Raw genomic sequence first — 24,091 nt, forward strand, 5'->3', positions numbered from 1 at the left:
CTACTTAATATCCATTATCCTTTACAAAGAGATTTTTACTTTGAAGATATAGCAAGAAGAAGGTACAAACCATTCCCTCTCTACATCAGGGGCATACCTTCTATCACCTCAGTCTCCAACCAAGCTCTGTTTTTACATGCCTTGGTTTTGCCAAGTTCCTATTCAGATGCATCTTGATTCCTTGTTGAATCTTAGTTTCAGTTTCCTCTAAGCTAGAACCATAACATCCCTCAAAGATCATTCCTTGTTTCTCTATGGCATTAATGGTACTTTGGCTACAAACCTGAATGTTGGAGTGTCTGGATACTTCTTGACCTTTCAAACCCACAAGGTTGGACACTCCATTCTCTTCACCTAAAATGAAAAAGAAGAAATGCAGAGACAAAATACTGGGACCTATTATATCTTATGGTCACATGGTTTTGATGGAGGGAAGACACTAAGGCCTTTCTCTTTGTAGATGGTCTCTTACCACATGCCATGAGTGAAGGAATTACCAAATGAAGTGAGGAGAGAGTGGTAGCAACCACCTAAGGCTAGTCAATGAACCTCATATTCACCAAATTTTCAGGAGACCTGAACCAGTTACAGAATGTCTCTGCATGCTCTATAATATCTGTAAAACATTTCTCTTACATGATATGGACTATCTCGGAAGCAAGTTTCTCAGACATCCATGTAGAAAGATTCTGTGTGAGGCATTCTGTTCATGTGCTAGATGCCCTGTATAGTATTAGAAGCCAGAACAATTTTAAACTAACTAATTCTGAGTAAAATACAGAAAATACATGAGTGTAAAAGATTACAATATCATATTTTGAATCATGTGCATACCAGAGACTTGTGTTTTGTAAACTAAATATTGCAAAATACTAGGTAAAATATTTGTTAGTCAACTGAAATTGTTGAGATAACTGTCAGCATTTTGTCAAAAATCAGAAGTATACTTCCATCTCATAACCTATACCATAAGAAATTAGAGGTGAGAAATGATTTAAATATTTTTAATCATAAAATATTAGAAGCTGATGACAATTTTAAAAAGTTTTCCAGATGTGAAAGAGGAAACACAACCATAGGATTATGTACGTCATATATTTTTAAGATTTGCCGGTGACCTCAGACATTTCTAATCTCTTTAAAACATAATTCTCTTTTCAAAAGTTTGATCAGTCTGCAATTGTTCTTGTATCAAATTAGTGTTAGTTACAAGATAGGTTTGGAATCAAGAACCCATGGTTCAATTCAACTAGACAAATAGTTATAAAGTGCCTACTATATCCAAAGCAACGTGGTGCAATGGAGACAGTGCTAGCTAACCTTAAAGTCAGAAAGTCCTGGATTTGAGTCTTTTTTTCTGACATATGTTGGCTATGTGTCTGAGAAAATGCCTTAATTTCTCAGAGCCCCCACCAAGCAGCTTTCTAAAAGTCTAAATTGCAAAGCAGGTGCAGATCTGCCTCAGTAGAGAAAGTTTGGTACCATGCAACTCTCTACACTGAGAGAACTACAGGTACAGAGTGAAAGGAAATATTTGGAAGACAACAGTGTCCTAAGTATTGGGGTATGTTGACAAAAATGAAATTGTCCTTCCTCTGAAGGAGTACAAATTCTTCTGGGGGAAGAGGGAATAATATGTACACGAATATGTAAAAAAGAAGGAAGATTAAGGCTGAAGAGAGCACAAACAACAATTGGGAAAAAGGATGTTTCCCAGGGGAGGCCACAACTGAAAAGAACCTTGAGGGAAGACAGAAATGCTGAGGGATAGAGATGAGGCGGGCATTCAGTCCAGGCATGAAGAAGGGCTTACTAAATACAAAGAAGGGAGCTTGAACATTGTGTTCAGGATGGGGAAGGCTAATAGTTCAGTTTGGCTAAAGCAAAGTATTTTTGAAGGTAACTAGTATGAAATAAGGCTAGGTTTTGTTGTTCTTTTAAAGACCTTAGCATTAATAAAAAAATCTATCAGCAGACTAAGTATTTCTCACTTGAAGAAATTATGGAGCAATATGTCCCTATGGGAGAGGAGAGTAGGAAAGGGGGAGAGTAAATAAATCCATAGTTTATCTAGAATGTAAAAGATATTCAACAAACATTAATTAGGCATTTACTGTGTAGGGCACTGGACTAAACAATGGAGTTAAAACAAAGAAAAGCACAAAATTTTGCCCTCAGTGAGTTTACTGTGGCCTGGAGTGGGAGGAGTAAGCATGAATCTATTTACATATGATTCAAGGGAGACAATGAGAAAAACAAAGAAGAACTCCAGACAAAGTCTTCAGGACTAGTAATAACTCAATAATTCCAAAAGAAAGAAAAAGACCCACATTACCACTGCCTGTTCCTATGCCAACATATTGCTTCGTAATTTCAATTTGTGTCTCATTATCTAGTTATACACATTTGGAATTCATTGCTGATTTCCTCTGGCAAGGGAGGTAAAAAATGTTATCTGGCATTCTTTATTAATCCCAATAAATACTCATTGATAAATGGGCACAATAATCAGCTCTGTTCCCATTTGAATATAATCCCATCAGACATTGGCTGGCACAGCTGCTGGGCATAATGAATCCCTCCACTTCCCTAAGTGATGGATCTGAACTTTGATTTTCAGCAGTTTGCTGGCTTCCATCTTTGTCCTCAGTACAATTAACCCTAATTATCTTGAAGCCTTTCTCCTGCAAGGGCACTGAGCAGCACACCCAAACCATTGTGCAACTTGAAGTTTTCCATTACTATTTATTGATATATTTCCTGGATCTTTGAAGAGGAAAGACAGCTGGAAGAGACTTTCAAGAACATCTGGTTCCACCCTCTCGATTTTCCAGATGTAGACACTAATGCACAGGAAAGAAGCAATATGCCCAAGGTGACATGAGTAGTGAGTAACATAACTAGATTTGGAAGCCATGTTTGTGATTGCTTTTTTTTTTTTTTTTAAATTCCAAATCCTAGTCTCTTTCTTCTCTTTAGAACAGCCTCTGATCCCTAAGGTCCTTTCCATTTCAAATGACCTATTGATCTAAGTCTAAGGACAGAAAAATCATTTCTAACTGAGAGATGAAGGAGGGTAGAATTGATCTAGGCTTTGAAAGATGAACAGTATTTCAATAGTAGTTTTCCTTTGTCTTATTTTTGGAGAAGGTACAGAGTCCTTTCCAGGGATAAGTAATGTTATTCACAAAGATATGAAGTAGGAAACCACTTGATGCCTTCAATGGAAAATAAGTAGGTACATTTTGTTGGTGCATAAACAATGTGAAGGGATTAGGACAAAATAAGACCAGAAAATAAAAATTATTGTAGATTGTAGAGGGTCTTGAATACCAGGCTAAGAAATTTTGGCTATATGTAGCAACAAATATTTTATTATTGATGTGAAGATAATATTTGATGAGCCAAATGAGATTGGAGTTGACTATATTATATTTTCCTCAGAGGATGCTCTTAATTTTTTTTTTTTAATTTTGAAGAGAATGAGATTTCTTCTCATAGTAGCTGGCTTCTCTTGTGTTCATCCTACCTTGACTCTGTAGGATTTTACAGAACTGATGGGGATCTCAATAAAACTTTTGAACATGCTGCTGAGTGTCATTGAATATATCTGTTATCACTATAATAGATTATTATATATATGAATCACAATATATTTACACTATATATGTTATCATTTTAATGTAATTGCTATATAAACAACTTTTATGAAGGTGATATTTAACCGTAATTCCAAAAGTTTTAAGGAAATACCCATCAGCTTTTGTAGGAGTCAAAGGGGACTGAACACAAGAGGAGGTCGCTACTGTGAGAAGAAATCTCATTCTCTCCAAGATTTAAAGACCAAAAAAAAAAAAAAAGCAGCCCCAAAGGAGACTGAAATAGGTGAATCTGTAATGGATTAACTCCAATTTCATTTATACATCTGATACATAAATGTATATAATTACATATATATATACACAAGTAATATCTGTATACTTGTACTTATATATACATATATGACACCTATTTATATATCTGTTGTCTGCTTCTCAGAGCTCAGAAAAAGACAGTTTAAATGACTGCTGCAGGCATCCCAGAGCAAGTTAATAAGGGAAATAAAATCAGTCACAACCTTAAATTTTCAAGTCTTGAACATCAAATTCCATATTAGGTACTGTGAAACTGCAGGTCAATTATTAAATATTTTTGGACTTGAGTTTCCTTCTTTGCAAAAGGATGAAGTTGGACTGGCTAATCTCTAAAACCCTATGAACCCAAAGATATGAACGTACATGAGTTTTGGAAGCTTGAGAGATAAAACTTCCTGGGTAGCAGTTTTGTACTTCCTCTAAAATTTATTCTATTTGATTTTCTCTCTAACCTTTGAGGGAACTTGGGCATATATTACTGTACCCATTTTATAGATGGGGAACCTCCAGGTCAAAAAAGATAAATGATTAATCCAAAATCATGGAGGTTATTAGCCAAAGAGGAGGAACAGGAATCCCTTTTTCTGGCTCCCTATCCATTACTAAATCCATTATGTTTTAAAAACGTGTCTCACATTGGAAAAGTCAAATTTTTAGAGTATTTTTTTTTGGGGGGGGGTATAAATATACACTGTCTATAATTTGAAGTATAATATTCTTATTTTATTTTGAGAATTTTGAGAATTCTCATCTCAGCCCCAAATTTTTAGAGTATTTTTTTTGGGGGGGGGGTGAGAGGTTGCATAAATATACACTGTCTGTAATTTGAAGTATAATATTCATGTTTTATTTTGAGAATTCTCATCCCAGCCCCAAATTGTCATTGAGATGAGGTAGGTACTTATTTTCCTTCTTATTCCTCAGGAGCAAAAGGGCCAGACTTTCAGATAACCTTCCTCATCTCATCAGTGGAGCACTTGGAAGCCACAGGCTATACCGAGACACCATCCAATTAAAGTCTAATCTTTTCACGATGATGTAGCTGACCTAGACTTAAAGGCTGTTTCTAGCCCAGCAGAAGTAATGTCTGCTGAATATCTTATTTTTAAACCCAAACGAGAAGAGATAGATGAGCAATTTTAATTACTAGCATGGTGAGCTGAATTCTTCATACACAGGGGCTACTCTGAGATTTCTGCCGGAGTGAATGTTGACGACACAGTAACGTTTTCCTGGCATTGCTGCAAAGTCACCAGCATGTGAAGTGGTGCCAACCTCTAAAATATCGCCCCCTGTCCTCCAGATTTCTAAAAGGGGAAGTTTAGTGGTGGATTTCTCTTTAGAGAACTAGATTTCCTCCTGGAAAAAGAACAAACACAAAAGCCTTTTGAATTTCTTTTCTTTCCAGGAAAGCAGCAAAAAGCTTTTTTTTTTCTTTTTAAAGCATTTCCAAGAAGAGATTAGCCTTTGTCTATTCCTACAAGACTTTATTTTATTTTTTTTTCTTCTCATAATACCTTCAAGGTACTATCAGCTTCAGGACTGTAGGCGGCCATCAGTGTCGGATGCTTAAAATGAACTAGGGAGGCAAGTGTACACTTTTCCTCACCCAGGAAGCTTGAAAGGGATCCTTTAGGATATTTATTAATAAAGGAACAAATGTGTATTGAGTGAAATTAATAACCACTACAGGAGACGTAGGCTTCGCTAGGATTTGCTCCCTCTAGTGGTCAGCAATTTTTTCCCCGCTCATGTTGGCATACTAGGGATGCATGTAAGGAAAACACTTGCTGATTCCTTGTCTATTTGGACCTGGAGGATACGAGAAATGAGAAAAGGAAGAATGATCACGTGTACAAACAAATTCAGAGGGACACATTCTTTTTCTGAGTCTACATCTCAAGAGAGTCCCATTAAACAGGCATATGTAATTTAGATCTAATTTGTTTAAAAATTTTTTTTAAATCTTTATTTTATTTTAATAACAAATTTCCACATAAGTTTTCCAAATTTATATGATTCATGTTGTCTGTCTCGTTACTTCCCTCCTCCCTCCTGGAGTTGGCAAGCAATTCAATCTGGGTTATACATGTATTATCACTCTAAACATATTTCCATATTATTCATTTTTGTAAGGGAGTAATCTTATAAGATCAAAACTCCAAATTATATACCCAAATAAACAAGTAATAAATCATATGTTTTCGTTGGCATTTCTACTCCAATAGTTCTTTCTCTAGAGGTGGATAGCATTCTTTTTCCTAAGTCCCTCAGAATTATCCTGGATCAGTGTATTGTTACTAATAGCAACATTTATCACATTTGATCATTCCACAATATTGCAGTTGTTGTGTATAATGATCACCTGCTTCTGCTTATTTCTTTCTGCATCAGTTCATGTAGATCTTTCCTCTTCTTTCGGAAATCATCTTGCTTATCATTCCTTATAGCACAAAAGTATTCCATCACCATCATATACCATACTTTGTTCAGTTATCCCCCAATTGATGGGCATCCCCTCTATTTCCAATTCTTTGCCACCACGGAAAGAGCTGCTATAAATATGTTTGTACAAAGAGGTTCTTTCTCATTTTTTATCTCTTTGGGATAAAGACATAGTAGTGGTATTACTGGATCAAAAGGTATGCATTCTTTAATAGCCCTTTGGGCATAATTCCAAATTGCTCTCCAGAATGATCAAATCAATTTGCAACTCCACCAGCAATGCATTAGTGTCCCAATTTTGTCATATTCCCCCCAACATTTATTATTGTCCTTTACTGTCATAATGGACAATCTGATAAGATAAGGTAAGAGTTTAAACAGGTATATATTAAGCACATTCTGTCTATGAGGTATGGGTAGCAGCTGGGTGGCTGAAGTCAGGGAAACCCATTTTCCTCAGTACAAATCTCAGACCTCAGACACTACTTAGCTATGTGACCCTGGGCAAGTAATTGAACCCTGTTTGCTTCAGTTTCCTCTTCTGTAAAATGAGCCAGAGAAAGAAATGGCAAACCACTCCAGTATGTTTGCCAAGAAATCCCCAAATGAGGTCACAAAGAGTTTGGAAGAACTCAACAACATCAACAATCTGTAAGGCACTATATATGTAAATATGCAAAAAAACAATGTTGAAAATCAGTCTCTACTTTCAACAAGCTTATACTTTCCTGGGGGATATGATGGTCAAATAGATAAGCATGTATGATTTAATTTGATGAAAGGGAGAATACTAAGAACTAGGGGTTTATTTTATTTTTCTTTTCTTTTAATTTTTCTTTTGAATATTTTCTCACAGTTACATATTTCTTGTTCTTTCCCTCTCCCCCAAACCTCCCTAACCCCCCTTAGCCAATGCACAATTCCACTGGGTTTTACATGTATCATTGATAAAGACCTAATTCTATATATATTATTGATAGTTGGACCAGAGTTATCGTTTAGTGTCTACATCCCCAATAACATCCCCATCAGCTCATGTGTTCAAGCAGTTGTTTTTCTTCTGTGTTTCTCTTCCCACAGAAGAACTAGGGATTCAAGGAAAGGTTTCCTATCGATGTCATTTAGGATGTGTCTTAAAGAAGTTAAATGATTCTAAGAGGGAGAAGGGAAGAGGGAATGCCTTAAACGGACAAGCAGGGCAGCTTATTCAAAAACGTTGGTTGTAAAAGATGGAATGTTGAAGTCAGAGAGCAGCATAGTGTTGATTTGTCTAGAATATAGGGTACAAACGGGAGAGATATGTAACAATCCAGGAAAGGTAGACTAGAACCAGAATGTGTGAATGGGAGTAATATATAATAAGCATAGACAGGTAGGCTAGAAGCACACTGAGAAGCCAGGGCTTTAAATAGCAAACAAAAATGTGTATTTTATTGCTAAAGCAAAAGGAGATCATTTAATGGGAGAGTGACATGTGCTTTAGAAGAATTATTTTGACAATTAATAGGTGGCAAGATGAGAGACCTAAAATTAAGAGTGCGGGTACTGCAAAAATACAAACAGGAGGTAATGAGGATCTTTCTAGGGTGGTGGCTGAGTGAGTAGAGAGAAAAAGACAGACCCAAGAGATATCTAATTGGCATGATTTGGCAATGGGTTGAGGAAGAGGGTGATTGGAAAGATGGTCTCTATAAACGTTGGTGAGGGAGTAGTGAGCTCACATGAATGAGGAGTGTTTTCTAGTTGAGTAGCTTAGTGCGTTGCTGTCCATTGAAGTTCTTCTTTGATTTTTCATTGAACCTATTACCTAATAATTTCTATGTATTTATTAATTTGAAACCCTTCCCTTCCGTCTTAAAACTGACACTGTGTATTGTTTCCAAGGCAAAGTAGTAGTAAGGTCTAGCCGATGGGGGTTAAGTGATTTGCCCAGGGTCAACAGCTAAGAAATGTCTGAGTCTAGATTTGAACCCAGGACTTCTCATCTCCAGGCCTGACTCTCAATCTACTAAGTCACTTACCTGCCCCCATTACTATGTATTTATAAACCATTGCTTATTGTCTTCCTTTGGTGTACCCACCTGTAGAATACTGGCCTCCCTGACAAAACATCTGTGAGATTCCAGTGAGATAATGCAGGCAAAGTACTTTTTAAACTTGACACACAAATATTGATGATTACTGTCTTGGAGTCTGGGAGATGGTCCTGCCTCTGACACGTCCTGGCTGAGCAGCCCTGGGCAGAGGGCTCGATTCTTATAGCTCCCAGGCAGCTCTTTAAGACCAAGCCATAGACAACTGCCTATCCCAGAGAGAGCTGCTGTACCCCACAGACATGAAATGCTTGGTCTAGACCCAAAAAAAGAAATGTTGGAAAAACGTTTTCCTTGTGGCAAACCCAAAGTTAGTGGGGCAGATATTAGGGATAGGAAAAGGGATTCAATTTATAATTTTATTTATGTGTTGGGAACTTCCAAATGAGGAGGTTCCTTCAGCCAATTGGGTATAGAATAAGGGTAAGTGACTTTTATATATGTTTGACATTTAAACAGTATGAGCCAAAGGTGAGATTTGAATCTACATCTTCCTGGCTTTGAGGTCAGCTCTCTGGCCACTATACCAAACTCTTTCTCTATGTTGTTGAGTCATTTCAGTAATATCTGACTCTTTGTGTACCCTATTTGAGTTTTCTTGGCAAAGACATTGGAGTAGCTTGCCATTTCCTTCTCCATCTTATTTTACCATTGAGGAAACTGAGACAAACTTGTCCAGGTTATTATAACTTCTTGATTCTTGGCACTCTATCCACTGCACCACCTAGCTGCCCCAAGCTGACTCTCCAGGCAAATTTTATTATTTCCACTTTAAAAATGAAGAAACTGATCCTCAGGCAAAGGAAGTGACTCTAAAGTTCATTAGTTTTTGCCATCTAGAGTTCTCCAACTCTGTAGTATCATATCCACTGAAAAAAAGAATAACAAAGTCCTTGTAACATATATTCATAATCAAACAAAACAAATTCATGCATCTGTCTCTGTCTCTCTGCCTCCCTCTGTCTGTCTCTGTCTGTCTCTGTCTCTGTCTCTCTGCCTCTCTCTGCCTCTCTCTGTCTGTCTCTCTCTCTGCCTCTCTCTGCCTCTCTCTGTCTGTCTCTGTCTCTGTCTATCTCTGTCTGTCTCTCTCTGTCTCTCTCTGCCTCTCTCTGTCTGCCTCTGTTGGTATCTGTCTCTGTCTGTCTCTGTCTGTCTCTCTCTGCCTCTCTCTGTCTGTCTCTGTCAGTCTCTGTCTCTGTCTGTCTCTCTCTGCTTCTGTCTGTCTCTGTCTCTCTTCTCTCTTCTCTCTGTCTCTGTCTGTCTCTCTCTGCTTCTGTCTGTTTCTGTCTCTCTTCTCTCTTCTCTCTTCTCTTTTCTCTCTTCTCTCTTCTCTCTCTCTCTCTCTCTCTCTTCCTGGAATCTATCACAAGTCTGTGTTAGAAAGTGGGTTGTATCATTAATCATCAGTTCTCTGGAATCATAATTGGTTACTATGTTGATCAGAGTTCTTCAATCTTTTAAAACCATTTGTCTTTATAATATTCTTAGTGTACAGATTCTCTGTTTCTTCTCATTTCATTCTCCATTAATTCCTACGAGTCTCCTCAGGTTTCTCTGATATCATCCCTTTTATCAGTATAATAGTATTTCATTACATTCATAGCCCATAATTTATTTAGGTATTTCCCAGTTGATGGATTTCCCCCTTAGTTTCTGATCCTTTGCCACAAGTAACATAAATGCTACAAAAATTTTTTTGCACATGTGTGCTTTTCTTCTTTCTTAGATCTCTTTAAGGCACAGTTCTGGGAGTAGTATAATTGGGTAAAAGACTATATACATGTTTGGTAACTTTGGGAGTATAGTTCTAAATTGTTTTATAGTATGACTAGACTAATTCACAGCTTTACCCATATTTCCTGTTTTCTCAGAGTTCTCCCAGAATTTGGCATATTCCTTTAATGTCAACATTGCCAATCCAGTGCATCTTAGGACTGCTTTAGAGCTGTCTTAATTTGCATTTCTCTAGATATTAACAATTTGAAACATTTTCACATGGCTATTAATAACTTGGGTTTCCTTCTTTTAGAATTGCCTGTTTGGGGGCAGCTGGTTTGAAAACCAGTCCCAGAGACAGGAGGTCCCAAATTCAAATTTGGCCTCAGACACTTCCTAGCTGTGTGACCCTGGGCAAGTCACTTAACCCCCATTGCCTAGCCCTTACCACTCTTCTGCTTTGGAGTCAATATACAATATTGACTCCAAGATGGAAGGTAAGGATTTAATTTAAAAAAATTGCCTGTTTGGGATCAGCTGGATAGCTCAGTGGATTGAGAGCCAGTCCCAGAGACAGAAGGTCCTAAATTCAACTCTGGCCTCAGACCCTTCTTAGCTGTGTAACCCTGGGCAAGTCACTTAATCCTCATTCCGTAGCCCTTACCACTCTTCTACCTTAGAATTGTCGACATGGAATCCAGAAGCCCCAAACTTGTAGCCTAGCAAGATCTGATGAAACCCAAGTTTTAGGATTAGCTTGTAAGTTGGAGACCCCAAAGCTTGTATTTGTTTCCCTGTTCCCATGAGAATTCACCCTGAAGGGAACCTCAAGCTAGCAGTTTCAGACTGAATAATGGACCCTAAAGTGATTCTTCTTGTCCCCAAAAGCCTCTCCCACTATATCACACCTTCCTTTTGAGGATTAAACTCAGGACCTTCAGCTTATGAGACTGATGCACTGCCTACTCTGCTAATGAGTCACTTGGCTTGGGCTTGGCCCCACCTGACAGGGATTTGTCATTTGCTTTAGGGTCCATTATTCAGTCTGAAACTGCTAGTTTGAGATTCCCTCCAGAGTAGATTATCACGGGAGCAGGGAAACAAATATAAGCTTTGGGGTCTCCAACTTACAAGCTAGTCCTAAAACTTCGGTTTCATCAGACTTTGCTAGGTTACAAGTTTGGGGCTTCTGGATTCCATGTCGACAGAACCAATACGTAGTATTGATTCTGAGGTGGAAGGTAAGGGTTTTATTTAAAAAAAAAAAAGAATTGCCTGTTGGGGGTGCATTTGGGTGGCTCAGTAGTTTGGTAGGTGGGTCTAGAGATGGGAGGTCCTAGGTTCAAATCTGACCTCAGATACTTACTGGGCAAACCACTTACCCTCATTTCCTAGACCTTACCACTCTTCTGCCTTGGAACCAATACCTGTGTATTGATTCTAAGATGGAAGGTACATAGTCCTTGACCATTTGTCAGCTGGGGAATGACAAAGCCCTTTAAGGTCTACCAAGTGCTTTCTTCACAACAATCCTGTCAGGTGGGGAGGTGCAAACATTCCTATCCTCATTTTATAGAGAAGAAAACCAAGACTCACAGAGGTGAAGCAGGATACCCATAGTCCCATCGCAATTAAGCATAGGCTGAGAAGTGACCCATCTTGTCTGGGTTTCTTCACTTAAGATCTCACCACATAATTATTACAATTGTGAGTAGGCTACGGCTGTCATAACAAGAAGGTCATGTACTATTAATTTCTTGGTTTTTGCTCTTTTCTTATCATTAGTAATAGAACCAGGAGCAGCTACCTTTCAGAGCTCTTGGTGAGGTTATTGTACTGAAAAAACTGACCAATGACTCAGGCTAGTGAAGCACATATGAGTAAATGTGAAGAAGATGTGAATTCCCTCACAGAAATGAACTCTTTTTTTGTGCCTTGCCCCCCACTCAGGTATGCATTGTGCAGAAGAGGGACACAAAGAAAATGTACGCCATGAAATACATGAATAAACAGAAGTGTATTGAGCGAGATGAAGTTCGGAATGTCTTCAGAGAGCTCCAGATCATGCAGGGCTTGGAACACCCCTTCTTAGTCAATTTGTGGTGAGTCGATCTTGTTTATTCAACTTTGATGATGGTTGTATTATGAAATCCTCATGGAATACATTCAAATTGGGCTCCATTGAAAGGATTCTTGATGTTATAAAGAGACACACATTTTCTTTCCTTGGTTGGGCTAATAAGTTTACACTATTTAGAAGATACAGTTTATGCTCAAATATTCAAGCCACTGTCTTTTAAAAAAATATTCACAAAACTGCTACCAAGAAAAAAATGTATATAGAAGACATCTTTCAAACTTTATCCACCATTGGGAAAGGATATGTACCATCTCTGATTTGAGGGCTTTCCTGTCAACTGTTCATTTATGTCTTTAAATATATATATACCACGTCCCCAGAATGTAAACTCTGAGAATAGACTTTATCTTTGGATATTTATTTCTTGATGGATGAATGGATGGATGGATGGATTGATTGATTACATCCTCACTGCCTTGGAAAGATTGTGCCTTGTCCCTGATAGGTACTTTATAAAAGTTTGTTGGATTGGATTATATTTGACAGAGTTCGACTGTCATCGGGTGAATTTGGAAAAATATTGTCCTAGTGAATGCATTAGTCATAAAATAGCCTCAGAAAAGGCTTAATTTTCTGTGAACTAATGAAAGTGTGAAAAGCTTTAAGGGAATAAAAAGCAGAGACATCAAAGGGCAGTTTAGCGAGGCCGTTAATCAGACTGATCAGAGGAGCAGATCAGCAGTAATTCCCCTCTCCCCAAATAGCTGACCTTTTTTTACTAGTCAAGCTGTGCACAAGGAAAGATTTTATTAGGAATAAATTTTGCCACTCTCGGTAGTGTCCTGCTTACCTGATTACTCACTGGACCACTAAGTGGGAAAAATATGAAGGGAAACACTTTGTCATACATGAAAAATATGCCTTATTTCATCTGTTCTCTTAATTTTACCAATTCACCTTCAGATAGAACAGCTCCCTGGACCCAAGCAAGATCTTAATGTTTTGGAATTGGACAATACCTTAAAAGTCCTCTAGCCTACTCTCTTTCTACATATAAATGAGGTTATTTGAGGCCCCCAAAGGTTAATGTGTTGTCCAAGGTCACTTAGCTGCTAAGTTACAAAGGAGGACTTGAGACCAGATTTTTGGATTTCAAATCCAATATACTTTCTACTATATTGAAAAGGAAATAGTCAGCATGGAAGGATTGAACAGTACCAGTAGGAAGGTATATGTATACCAGGGAAAATATTATAGATATTACAGTTTTGGAAAATTTATGGGGAAAATGTACAAATTATATATAATTGATTGAATAAGGAGTTACAATGCCTTTCATTTGTCAGGCACATTCAAACACAGAATTTGGGGTGACTAAAAGACATCACATTCTAAGAGTTCTCCAATGGGATTGTGATTTTTTAAAAACTCTTATTTTCTGTCTTAGAATCAATATTAAGTATAAGTTCCAAGGCAAAAGAGAAGTAAGGGCTAGGTAATTGAAGTTAAGTGACTTGCCTAGGGTCACATAACTAGGAAGTGCCTGAATCCAGATTTGAACCCAGGACCTCCTGTCTATAGACCTAAGCCACCTAGTTGCCCCAGATTGTTATATTTTGAAGATGAGATGCACCTACCTCAGAAATACTATTTTATTTTCTACTTTTTGTTCTTCTTCCCAATGGCTTTGACACACAAATATATTGATTACAGGTTCTGGGGATATTTGGTGAGCTCCAAGCATTTCTTATTCTATCATCCTATCAACCAGAAGCAGTGTCTCTATTATTATTCTTACCAGAAAAGGAATGAGATCCTTTTCTTAGGGTATGTGGGTGGGACAGTGGATACAGTGCTGAGCCTGGACTCAGGAAGACCTGTGTGACTTTTGGCAAGTCATTTAACTTTGCCTCAGTTTCCTCATCTATAAAATGGAAGTAATAATAGCATCTACTTCCCAGGGATATTATGAGACCCAAATAAGAAAATAGTAAAGAGCTTAACACAGAGCCTGGCATGTATATATAAATGTTATATAAATATTTGTCATTATTATTAACATTTCACTTTTTCTGGTTACCTTTTTTTGCATGTAACATAATTGGAATGTAATAATATAATACAAAGGTATTATATTATTACAATCCTTTGTATTACATTATTACATTTCAATTATATTATGTTATGTTATTATGACTTTTTTATCAACATGTAATAAATCATAATAAATACACTTATCCAAGAGAAAAAAAATTCTCACATTATCTATGTCCAAAAATCTGTCTCATTCCTTTTTACACCCCCACTCCCACCCCTCTCCTCACACCAAGAAGGCAGGTAATATGATATAGATTATACATACATTATCATATAATAATCCCCGCTCATCATGATAGAATTCACTTTTCATTTTATTATTTTTCATTTATTTATTTTGTTCCAAGGCAGAAGAGTGGCAAGGGCTAGGCAATGGGGGTCAAGTGACTTGACCAGAGTCACACAACTAGGAAGTGTCTGAGGCCAGATTTGAACCTAGGACCTATCATCTCTAGACCTGGCTCTCAATCCACCAAGCCACTCAGCCACCCCCATAATTCACTTTTTAAAAGCACTTTTCTCACAGCCAGTAAGAAAGGTCATACATATAAGAATCGATTTTTTTATTTTTCTTCTATTTTACTGATGAAGAAATTGAAACCATAAGAGTCAAAGTGATCTACCTATATTTCACTCACCTAAAAGTCTAAGAACCAGGGGAACACTTGGAATTTTGGTGCTACATCCCATATTTTTTCCACCATGCCCTATTATCTTTCCCCGAACTCCATCATTTTGAGCCTCCCCTGATGCTTTCTTCTCAAAGTTTACTTCCTTCCCACTAGTTGCTGGGGGGAAATGGGCCATTTTCTGGGAACGTTTTCCATTGCTCATAAGAACACCATCACACTCTATTAAGTGGACACCATTTGTAGATCTCGTTACAGAGAGAATGAGTTATCACAGCCTTGGAACGCCTGACAATTCTCTCTCTTGCTATTTTTCTTTCTTGTGACACTGGAGCAGGCAGCAGTGTCCAATTTATTTGTTTGCTTGACAATTCTGACTAGACGTAATTAATGTATCTTGAGCTTTTCTGCCAGTAATTGCTTAAGTTGAGTCATGCAGCCCCATATTTTTACTTCCTTTAAGGAGTAGTGGTCTAATTTACCTAGGCTGGGAGTTAGAAGAGAGAAAATTTGAGCAGCAGGAAAAAGGCACAAGAAGGAACATCAAAGATCTCCATGTGGCTACAATAGTCCTTGAAAGATAAGAAGTGCTTTTGTATCCCCAGGTAGATGACATTTAATGATAAAGAAGTGATCATAAATTTTTGCCTTTAGAGTATAGTTTCAAAATCTATTAACATTTACCCAGGAGGCTTTTTATTCATCAGAATCTATAGGTTAATTAGACTTCTTATTCAAGGCAAGAGCAGCTCCTCCACTTTTTTATTGCCCAGTGCAGCAGCGAGGTGGAACAGTGGATGGAGCTCCAGATCTGAAGATGGGAAGACCTAAGTTCAAATCTGGCCCCAGAAATTAGTAGCAGTGCAATCTCAAGGAAGACACTTCACCATGTTTGTCTCATCTGTAAAATGATCTGGAGAAGGAGATGGCAAACTTCTCCAATATCTTTGCCAAGAAGACTCCGAATGGGGTTATGAAGAGTCAGATGCTTCTGAAATGAATGAACAATTATGTGTAAGGTGCCATAGTAGAAAAAATGTTGGACTTGGCATAAGAAAACTTGAATTCAAATACTAATTCTGCTTACTCAGGACCCTTATAGACTTGAACACAAGGGATCTCAATCTGACATGCTAATTTAAGGTCCTCCACAACAATATTTCAAGGTGACCAGTTTCCCTTGTAATCTTATATATTTTATATTCCACATTCAAATACATTATTCTTAAAAAGGGTTCATAGGTTGCACTTCACTGCCCAAATTGTCCTTGATATAATATATGGTAAATAGTCCTTCTGTATCTTATGACTATGGTATGCTTTTTGTTTATTGTCACTTGCCTTTGTGTGTAAGAAAACTCTCTTAAAAAGGTAAATTAGAAAGGAAAACTGCCTTCCTTGTCAATCAATCCTCTCTCCAACATTCCAAACCCTTTCTGTTCAATTTTCCCACATGTGGCTATTTATTCATGGATTTATCTATTTATGTACTTCTATTTAATCTACTTATTTTTCTTGTCATATGTTTGTTTATTTCTTGTCCACTATTTACTTTTTTTTTTTTTTAATTTTAAACCCTTAACTTCTGTGTATTGACTTATAGTAAGGGTAGGCAATGGGGGTCAAGTGACTTGCCCAGGGTCACACAACTGGAAAGTGTCTGAGGCCGGATTTGAACCCAGGACCTCCAGTCTCTAGGTCTGGCTCTCAATCCACTGAGCTACCCAGCTGCCCCCTCACTATTTACTTTTTTCAGAAAACTAGGTAGCATAGTGGATAGAGTGCTGAGCCTAGAGTGAGAAAGATCTGAGTTCAAATGTGGCCTCAGATACATCCTAGCTGTGTGACCCTGGGCAAATCATTTACCCTCTACTTATCTCAGTTTCCTCAACTGTAAAGTGGGAATAATAATCCCACATCTCTTCTCTCCAACTTTCAGAGTTGTTGCGACCATCAGAATAAATAATATTTGTAAAGAACACAGAACAGTGCCTGGAACATAGTAGGTGTGTGATAAATACTTGTTCCCTCCTTTCCTATTTATCTTTTGTCCTATCATCTATTAATTAACTTTTCTGTCCATATATCTATCTATTGATATACTCCTTCATTTATTACTGGTACACTGAGGTCATAGAGTATAAAATAGTAACACAATCTGTAGTTAATGAACTTTTTTTTAATTTGATAATTACATTTCAATATAATTGAATTTCTTTATAATCCTCTGTATTTAATTTTATACAAAATTCCGATAAGGGGTCCATGGGCTTCATTAGGCAGTCAGAGGAATCCATATCTCACACAAGTGGTGTGGTGAAATAAGCACTGCAATGCAAATCAAGAGGCTAGTCCTCATCTTTTTACTTGCTATATGACCTTTAGGCAAGTCACTTCACTTCCCTGTTTCAATTTCCCTATCCCTAAGATAAGCTTGGATTAGATAAATTCTGATGCCCCTTAGATGTCAGATTCTAAACATCTTTCCTCCCAAAATGGCTGGACCAATCCATAGCTCTCCCAAGAGTTCATGAATGTGTCAGTTTTGTCACATTCTCACCAACATTTGTTTTCCTTTATTTGTCACTTTGCCAATGTGTTGAGTGTGAGTTAGAAAGTCAGAGTAGCTATAATTTTCATTATTAGACATCTGGAGCATTTTGCATATGGCTGTTGATGGCTTGGATTTATTCTTTTATTTTGGTCACAGTAATTCATGAAAACCTTTTATGAGGTGTAGAGGAAGTAACCTTGGGTATTGTTGAAATAGTGTAGACATATCTCAATGAAACCACAAATCTTTGAAGTTCTGAAGCATCTAGTTCTTTACTATAATTAAGAATTTCCATACCTGACACTTTATTTGATTCTTATAATAACTCTGTAAGGAATACAGGACTGGAATTATTTGAATTGCTCCATTGGCCCCAGAAGACAGAACTTTTTGGTGTGCTGATATGTAACCATTGAAACCACTTAATAATGGAGTGGGTGCCTCAGAGCATTGAGAAGGTCTGTGAATGGAGTGACCCAGGTAGGAGGCATTGTGGTACAATGGAAAGATTGCTAGATTTGGAGTCAGAGGACCTTAGTTCAGGTTACTATCTGTGTGTCCTTGGGTAAAGCACTCTCTTGGCTTCTGCTTCCTCTTGTAAAATAATAGAGTTTCATTAGATGACCTCTAAGTTCTGTTCTAGTTTTAAATCTGTGGTGGAATAAACTATTTATTGGTAATATTACGGATCAGAATTATATTGGATGGCTTCTTTTTAAAAATAGTTTATTTTTTGACACATGTAAAACCTAGTAGAATTGAATGTTGGCTATGGGAGGGAGTGAGAGGAGGAGAGGGAAAGAACATGAGCCAAAGAACCAATTGTACAAAAAATCAAGCCATTCCCCAATCGATAAATGGGCAAGGGACATAAATTTTCAGATAAAGAAATCAAAACTATCAATAAGCACATGAGAAAGTGTTCTAAATCTCTAATAATTAGAGAAATGAAAATCAAAACAACTCTGAGGTATCACCTTACACCTAGCAGATTGGCTAAAATGACAGCAGGGGAGAGTAATGAATGTTGGAGGGGATTTGGCAAAATTGGGACATTAATACATTGCTGGTGGAGTTGTGAACTGATTCAACCATTCTGGATGGCAATTTGGAACTATGCCCAAAGAGTGTTAAAAGATTGCCTGCCCTTCAATCCAGATCCATTGCTGGGTTTGTACCCCAAAGAGATCATGGAAAAATTTTCTTAATTAATAAAAAAATTAAATTAAAAATAAATAGTTTATTTTCCCCCAATTAAATGGAAAAACAATTTTAAAAATTCTTTAAACATTTTTTTAAGTTCCAAATTCTCTCACTTCCTCTACTCCCCCTCTCTGGGACAGAAAGGAATCTGATATAAATTTTACATGTGTGATCATGTAAAATATTCTTCCATGTTGGTCATTTTGTGGAAGAGAATACAAGCAAAAAAAGGAAAAAAATATAGTATGTTTCAGAATGTATTTAGACTTCATCAATTCTTTCTTTGGGGGTGGATGGCATTTTTTCATTAATAAGAGTCCTTCAGGATTGTCTTGGATCATTTATTGCTGAGAATAGCTAAGTCATTCACAGTTGATCATCTTACATCATTGCTGTTACTGTGCACAATGTTCTCCTAGACCTACTTATTTCACTTTGAATCAGTTCAGTAAATTTTTCCAGATTTCTTCTGTAATCATCCTACTCATCATTTCTTAGAGCTCAACAGTATTCCATTACAATGATATACCACAACTTGCTTAGTCATGCCCCATTGAAGAACATGATTAGATGGCTGCTGGGTGCCCTCCCACTTCTAAGGCCCAATGATTATTATCCCCATTTGAAAACTGACAAAACAACTATTGAAAAGAGAGAAGGGTCACAGAGTTAGTAAATGTTAAAGCCAAATTGAACATCATTTTTTTCAGCTTCAATTCTAGTGTTCTTTACTATGTCCTATGATAGTATGGAGACTCTGTGCCATTCTTTCTGAGAGAGAAAAATAATAGAACTAGTAAGAAAAATGTAAAAGGTCTTGCTGAGATGATAGAAACAAAATGACTAGCAAGGGCTTCTGGTGAGAATAAAGAAATGTCATTGTCCCATAGAGGACTTCAGCTAAAGGAAGTAAGAGCTCAGCAATATTTTATTTTTCCATGAACAACTAAAGAAAACTGCACCAGCATGGAATATGCTGTAATGGGAAATGTTTACTCACCAAGAAGATTTTAATTATATTTGAAATTTTGGTGCTGCTGATCTTTGAAGAATTTTTTTTTTCAATTCTTGGAAGTAATAGATAAAATGCAAGGAGGAAAAGCAATAATTCTTGAGATGCAGCATGACTTGGGATAGGTTTCTCACTCTCTGGCTTGCTCTTTGAAGGAGGATGGGTGACTCTTCTATTTTTTGTATCTCTACTTTCTCATCAGTAAAATGAAGGAATTGGACTAAATGATATTGTACTATACATTAGAAAGAACATTAGACTTGGAATCAAAACTGAATTGAAGCCCCATATTTCTTAACTCTATGACCTTAGGAAAATCACTCTGATTTTTTCAAGTCAGTTTCCTCATCTGTAAAATAGACAGGTTGGATTCTTTCCAAAATCCTTTCCAGCTTTATATCTAGAACCCTCCCTAAATATTTCTACAGAGTCCCAAAGATAAAGGGCAGAGCCTATCTGTGCTTTGTGTTAGGGCACACAGGCTCTTTATGTATATATATATACTCACAGATGGTTGAGTCCTGGACCATTCTCTTACCCAGGGAGCTTTCAAAAATTATGAATCAGACTGAGTATACATATAAATAAAAGGAATAGTTATGGACTTCATGAGACTATAATGACAAAATCTGACAGATCTAAGGTTAAAATAGAAAATGTTCATCAAAAAAGGACACCTGATTTTAAGTAATTCAATTACAGAACAAATGTCGAGGCAGTTGGATGGGGGAAGAGCATACAGACTTTAGATGAGTCACTAGTCTCTGCTCTCATGTAACTTCTAGCCTACTGGGGTAGCAGGGGGCAAATACAAATATGACATTACGTGATAAGCACAACAGAATGGTAGAGAGCAAAGGACCAGATGAGGTCTGAGGGTTAAAGTTATTACCACTAGGGAGGGCTTCACTGAGGAAGTGGCTTGAATTTCTTTTAAAGAAAGGACAGCAATTTATCAAGCAAAAAAGTGAACAGAAGATATTCCAGGCAGGGATCTGTAGGATCAAAGGCACAAAGGGGAAAAGGACAGGATATGTCATGGTGCAGAACTTCTTGCATTATCTTTCATTGTTCAATTTTATATCTATTATATTATATAGATTATATTTATATATATTTAAAAACCTTATTTTCCATCTTAGAATCAATACTGTGTATTGGTTCCAAAGCAGAAGAGTGATAAGGGCTAGGGTATGGGGGTTAAGTGACTTGCCCAGGATCACACAGCTATGAAGTATCTGAGGTCATATTTGAACCCAGGACTTCCTATTTCCAGGACTGGCTATCTATCCACTGAGACTCTTAGCTTCTCCCTCAACAAGTATGCTATTTTAAAATTTAACTAAATATTTATTTCCTCTGGTTACATGATTCTTGTTTTCTCCCTCCCCTCTTCCATCCCCCATCCCAGAGTTGACAAACAATTTCACTGGTCAACAAGTATTTTTAATGGACAACTATGTGCCCAGTCTTTTTTTTAAGCCCTTATTTTCTGTTTTAATAACAGTTCTAAGTCAGAAGGGTAAGAGCTAGGCAAGTTGGAGTTAAGTGACTTTACTAGGGTTACTAGGAAGTTTCTCAGGTCAGATTGGAAGCCAGATCCTTCCATCTCCAAGTCCAACACTTTATCCACTGAACCACCTTGCTGCCTCTCATGTGCCCAGTCTTATGCCAGGAATTCTAGGGGAGGGAAAGTCAAGAAGTTGGGTACATACCTCTGAACTTAAAGAGCTTAAAATTTAGGTAGGGATATCTAACTTACATCCTAAATAACGCAAGAACCATATTAGGTAAATACATGTTCACATTTCCAAAAAAAATCACATCATAATTATAAGACCATTGTTGTACATATATTATGGAAGAATAGGAAGAGTATAAAAGAATCTTTCTTCTGTCTGGCAAAGAAATTTTCAACATGGAAAAAGAAAGAGAATAGAATTTTGTAGATAAAAGGGAGATGATATTTTCATTATGAACGTTGCTATTAGTCACTTATGAAGCTAATAGAAAAATTCCCCTGGTCTTGAATAGTGTTGACCTGAGAGGAAAACATAGTCCTTTCAAACCTGAAAGTAATTATTTTAGCTCATTTTTTGATACAGAAACCACATATATCCTGAGTAAATTTCCTCCTTACCACTTGTAGCAAGCTTCAAAAACAGATCATGCTTTGCCAAACATTATCTACTAATAGAAATATCTATTAAGGCCTAATGACTTAGACCACTTTCCCAATAGTGCAATGACTAGCTAGTAAATTGGCCTTTGATTATTAATTACTTAACAATTAAATACCAAGACTATGTTAATAATGATAAACCATAATGGTTACTAATTGCAGACAGTTCTACATCATTTCCAGGATGAGTCATTGTCTCTAACTTTTCTAATTAGAAGTGAATATTTTGAGTTTTGTTTTTTTCTTTGTTTATCAGAATATATCAAAAAGCCCAATCAAACAAACCAACAAAAAATAGATGGCCTAAGGTTTGTTTTTCATTTTGAACAAAAGGAAGGAGGGAGTGTGATGGGGTGTTAAGACCAAAGGACTTTGGTTAAGAGACCTGGGCTCCATTCTTAGCTTGGGTTCTTGGTAATAACATTCTATGCAGCTGACTTCTTACCAGGTTTTAATTTTTTCATCTGAAATATTAAGAGGTTGTACGACAGGATTACTAAAGTTGTTTCCAGAATATTCTGTGTCTTAAGACCTCCCCCTCTCCTTCATTACATTCTTCCACTAGAAAGTAATTCCTTTAGGGCAATGCTGTTCATTGAAATTTTTCTTTTTTCTTTTCTTTTCTTTTCTTTTCTTTTTTTTTGGTCTCTGTCTTTTTAGCATTTTGCAAAGAGCTTTATACACAGTAGATTAGTTGAATAAATGCATTTTAAATTAAAGTGGATCCCTTCCAGTTATAAAATTTCATGTGCTAGGATCCCTCTTTCTGATGTTCTTTTATTCTATGAAAGGATGGTTAGGACCTGAAGATATAGATTTACATTTAACACTGGGAAGAATACTCAAATGACTGAACCCTAGTTCAAATGCCACATTCTCCATGAAGCCTTCCCTATTCCTTTCCCCTCCTATTTTAGGGGAAATAAAGAAATATTCTTTGAAAAAATTTAATTAACAAAATAAAGAATATAAGCTCCAGGAGGATGTTTTTGATCTTTCTTTGTATCCCAAGCACCTTAGCACAGTGTTTGGGACATAGGAACTGCTTAATAAATGCTCAATGAGGGGGCAGCTGGGTAGCTCAGTGGATTGAGAGCCAGGCCTAGAGACGGGAGGTCCTAGGGTCAAATCCGGCCTCAGACACTTCCGAGCTGTGTGACCCTGGGCAAGTCACTTGACCCCCATTGCCCACTCTTACCACTCTTCCACCTAGGAGCCAATACATAGAAGTTAAGGGTTTAAAAAATTTTTAAAAATGCTCAATGATTTGCTGTTCTATAAGATTATTAGGATGTAAGTTTCTATCTCATTAAACAGGAAATTCATCAGTGTCTACATTGTCTTGCTTATCTCTTATTTTTGTTCATCATGCTTTGTTTTTTGTTCAACATCCTTTATGTAGAATACCCATGGAGCTCAACCCTAATTCTATTTCTGTCCTAAAAAACAAAAACAAATGCTATATGAATATAAAGTCCTCATATTATCACTGAAACTACTAGAGGAGGCATGAAACATTCAGAAATAATGATTATAAAATAAACTTAAGTATAACAACAGAGACAATGATCCTAGAAGAGTGGACAGAGCCCTTAGGTCCAATTCCTGCTGTACCAGCTGTAGTCAGTAAAGTTGGGGTGCTCTCTTAATCCTTGCTAATAAGGAAGGGTAGAAGGTGATTGAGGTGATAGGAGAGGAATGAAAGAGTTGGCTAATTTTAGGGGAGGAAGGACAAGGTGGTATATTGGATGGCAAGGGAACAGGTGAAGTATTCAGGAGAGGCAGCTTAAACAGGTTAGACACTCAGGCTAAAGACAGAGGATACTGGGGGAATAGGCTGAGCCCTTCTAGGCAGGAAAGGTATCTCTATAGACACAAAGAGTTGGGCCAGTCAGAAATGGCTTAAATCTGCCTTGAGGGCTTTTCTTGTCAGTTTCTCAAGTCCCTAGAGGGAGGAGTCGAAGGGCTCCTCCCTGTCAGTGAAACTGATGGGTTCAGGAGGAAGTCTCTGGTAAGAACTTCCTCCCAAGATGGATGCCTCCAGTTCCCTTAGGAAATAAAAGAAAGTAATTCCTTCCCTCTTCAACCCTTCCCTAATCTTCAACACAATGATTCACCAGAGGGTTTGGTTAGGTAACAGGGGGATTTATTAATATTCAGGATTGG

General features: G+C 37.2%; 1 protein-coding gene across 1 annotated transcript in view; it reads left to right on the forward strand.

The window, feature by feature from the left end:
• The window catches only part of STK32B (serine/threonine kinase 32B), a 320,859-nt gene that overhangs the window by 23,061 nt on the left and 273,707 nt on the right, over positions 1-24,091 (forward strand). The window contains exon 2 of the mRNA XM_044680894.1: positions 12,119-12,270. Within this exon, the coding sequence (XP_044536829.1) occupies positions 12,152-12,270 (119 nt within the window). The 5' untranslated portion in view covers positions 12,119-12,151. The remainder of the gene's footprint in view (positions 1-12,118; positions 12,271-24,091) is intronic.

The sequence above is a fragment of the Gracilinanus agilis genome, chromosome 6 (genome assembly GCF_016433145.1).
Source record: "Gracilinanus agilis isolate LMUSP501 chromosome 6, AgileGrace, whole genome shotgun sequence".
Lineage (NCBI taxonomy): Eukaryota > Metazoa > Chordata > Mammalia > Didelphimorphia > Didelphidae > Gracilinanus > Gracilinanus agilis.